The sequence below is a fragment of the Amblyomma maculatum genome, chromosome 2 (assembly GCF_055883805.1).
Source record: "Amblyomma maculatum isolate TAMU_Amacu chromosome 2, ASM5588380v1, whole genome shotgun sequence".
NCBI lineage: Eukaryota > Metazoa > Arthropoda > Arachnida > Ixodida > Ixodidae > Amblyomma > Amblyomma maculatum.
In genome coordinates, this window is record NC_139345.1 from 213904758 (window position 1) to 213907258 (window position 2501).

At 40.7% G+C, this 2501-nt stretch overlaps 1 protein-coding gene across 1 annotated transcript; it reads right to left on the reverse strand.

Moving 5' to 3' along the window:
- Positions 1–227: 227 nt before the first annotated feature.
- Positions 228–1089, reverse strand: LOC146201259 (uncharacterized). The gene is made up of 2 exons (XM_084593006.1): positions 1027–1089; positions 228–935 (listed from the first exon to the last, which is right to left on the reverse strand). The coding sequence occupies exon 2, from the start codon at positions 921–923 to the stop codon at positions 342–344; it is 582 nt and encodes a 193-aa protein (XP_084449132.1). The 5' UTR covers positions 924–935; positions 1027–1089; the 3' UTR covers positions 228–341.
- Positions 1090–2501: the final 1412 nt, after the last annotated feature.

Below are 2501 nucleotides of genomic sequence, written 5' to 3' on the forward strand. Positions count from 1 at the left end.
TGTCTTTCATGGCAGGTATTAGTTTTCTGTGGTGTGTCTATATCTGTATAGTGCTGTCAGCAGATGCATCGCATACATAGTTGTTTATTCACTGTTAGAAAAGTGAACATATGATAGCTACAAAATGTCTTTACAACTACGAAGAACTTTCTTCCCTGCAAGTGGGCAGTGGACTGTAAGAGTGTTGCAACCAAAGACACAACAAAAGTGGATAACAAAAACAGGAAATACACATGTCGGCAGTGTATGCACACATTGCAACACTATTTTTTCATGACGGTTCGGCACACGTTGGCAAGGGTATTTAACTTTTGCTCGCTATAGTACTTGGTTCACGTACATTACTTGAGCAATGGCTCATCAACAAAGTTTGTTAAAAGTGCACACACATGCCAGACCTTGTTGAGCTGATCAATCATGCTGTTGGCAAACACTTGAGAGAGGATTCTGAAGTTCTTCACCCTTCCTATTACTCTTTCAACATGTATTCGAAGGCTTGCTATGCGTCTTGTCTCTGTTTCGTCGTCTTCTGATAATTGTGAGCGCCCATTCATGAATGGTGGGATGTTCAAGTGTAGCGAACGTTGCTTGCATTCTTCAGCTATGGTGAATCCTCTGTCTGCCATTATACTGCGCCCAGGTGAGAACTTGTCAAGGACACCACAAGAAAGTGTTAAGGCCTTATCGGAGAGCCTTCCAGGTGCAAGATCTGAAACAAACATGATGAACCTGTTGGGACTGCATACTATCAGGCCTTTGGCGGTGTTATGTTTCTTGTAGAGTGAGTATGTTTCACTCTGAACTCTGAAGAATGACGGGGTCTCTATAAATATTTCAGTACAATCCATGATGCCATCAACTGTGTCGTATCCCTTTTCAGAGAACACTTCAGGTCGGTACTTATCACAGATGGCAGGTGGCATCCATGTTGGAACCTGCATAAAAAGTTGAAATTTGATGATTGCAGCCTTTCGATTTAAACATCATTTGACCATCTGCTAGAAATATTGTGCATTTTCCTCTTACCTGACACAGCCTGTTGTTCAGGAAATCCAGCCAGGTGACCCATATCCGTGACACTGTTGTCTGTGAAACACCAAACCTATTAAAGAATTTAATTTTTATGAGCGTATTTTGCAGTATGGATTACACCAAGACATTTTCTTGTAATACGGCATATACGATCAAAAGAACTCTACTTGATTATTTGTATTCATTCACAAGACAACTTTGTGTGTAGGTGGTAGCACCTGCTTATTTCAATAGAGTAAATGGCATTTTAACAGTGCTAGTAATAACACAAGACCAACTTGACCAAATCTTAATTCTCAGGTGATAGCACCTGCTTATTTCAATAGAATAAATTGCATTTTAACAGTGCTAGTAATAACACAAGACCAACTTGACCAAATCTTAATGCTCCTGAGTCATAGCTGCTCCTTAAGATTGTCTGCTACCCAAAATCGCAATCTACCTATATTTCCTTTTCCTCACTCCATCAGAGCAAGAATCGTTTTAACTAGGAACATTCAGCTCAGTTTTTGTTACTGCACAATAGTTTTACCTTAATACACTACTTATCTGAGCTGCTGACGGGCAAAGTAAGAACCTTTTGTGCCATGGAGAGCATGAACTTTGATTTGAAATCATAAATGTCCCAGGTGCCGCTCCACACCACTGTTTGTGTATAATGCTCCTTTTGTTATACTTGGGAGCAAGAAATGTGGTGCCAAAAGGCAGAAGTGCACACTGCTTACCTATAAGCTGGGTCAGTTCCATCAAGGCCTAGTCGCAGACGCATCAGCACCAGGATCAACTGGGTCTTCAAAGGCAAAATAAACTTCCTGTTTTCACCTTCTGCATTTGACATATGACAGAAGAGTAGTCTTGGCTTCCGGCTCAAGGAAAAACCAAAATGCCTCAAGACGTTCACGTGAGGTGAAGGCCGTGTAGTACTTCAGCTTTTTCTGGTCTTGAATCAACACCTCAAATGCAAATTCATTTTTTTGGCTTTAGCTTTCATGTCTTTGGCTTCATTGTGTAGCACTGATAATTCAATCTTTAGTAACCTGTTCTTCTGCTGCAATCGACTGCACAATTTTTTTGTTTCGGCTTGTTCTTGGTGCAATTTCGCTAGCTGTTTCTTGACTGTTTCCATCTCTGCCTTTGTGCTGTCCAGTTCATCTTGAAGCATTGAGATTATCTCCTTTTGTGCAGCAATTTTGTCAAGGGCACTTCGGTCGCTTTCTTTAAAAAAACTGTAGTTATGATCTTCGGTTGCACTGTGTGAAGGTGTACCATCAATGGTGGTGTTGTCAGCTTCATCTGTACCACTTGCACCACTTGCACCGGGCACCATTTGCATTGCACAGTTGTCTTGAGTGGGCTAGTTGAAGCAAGGAGAAAAACATATCATTTATTTACAAAATAGTGTGGTTTTAGGAGCCAAAGTAAGCACAATAAAAGTCAATATAGCAAAAATGAATGGCAGAAATGCGTAA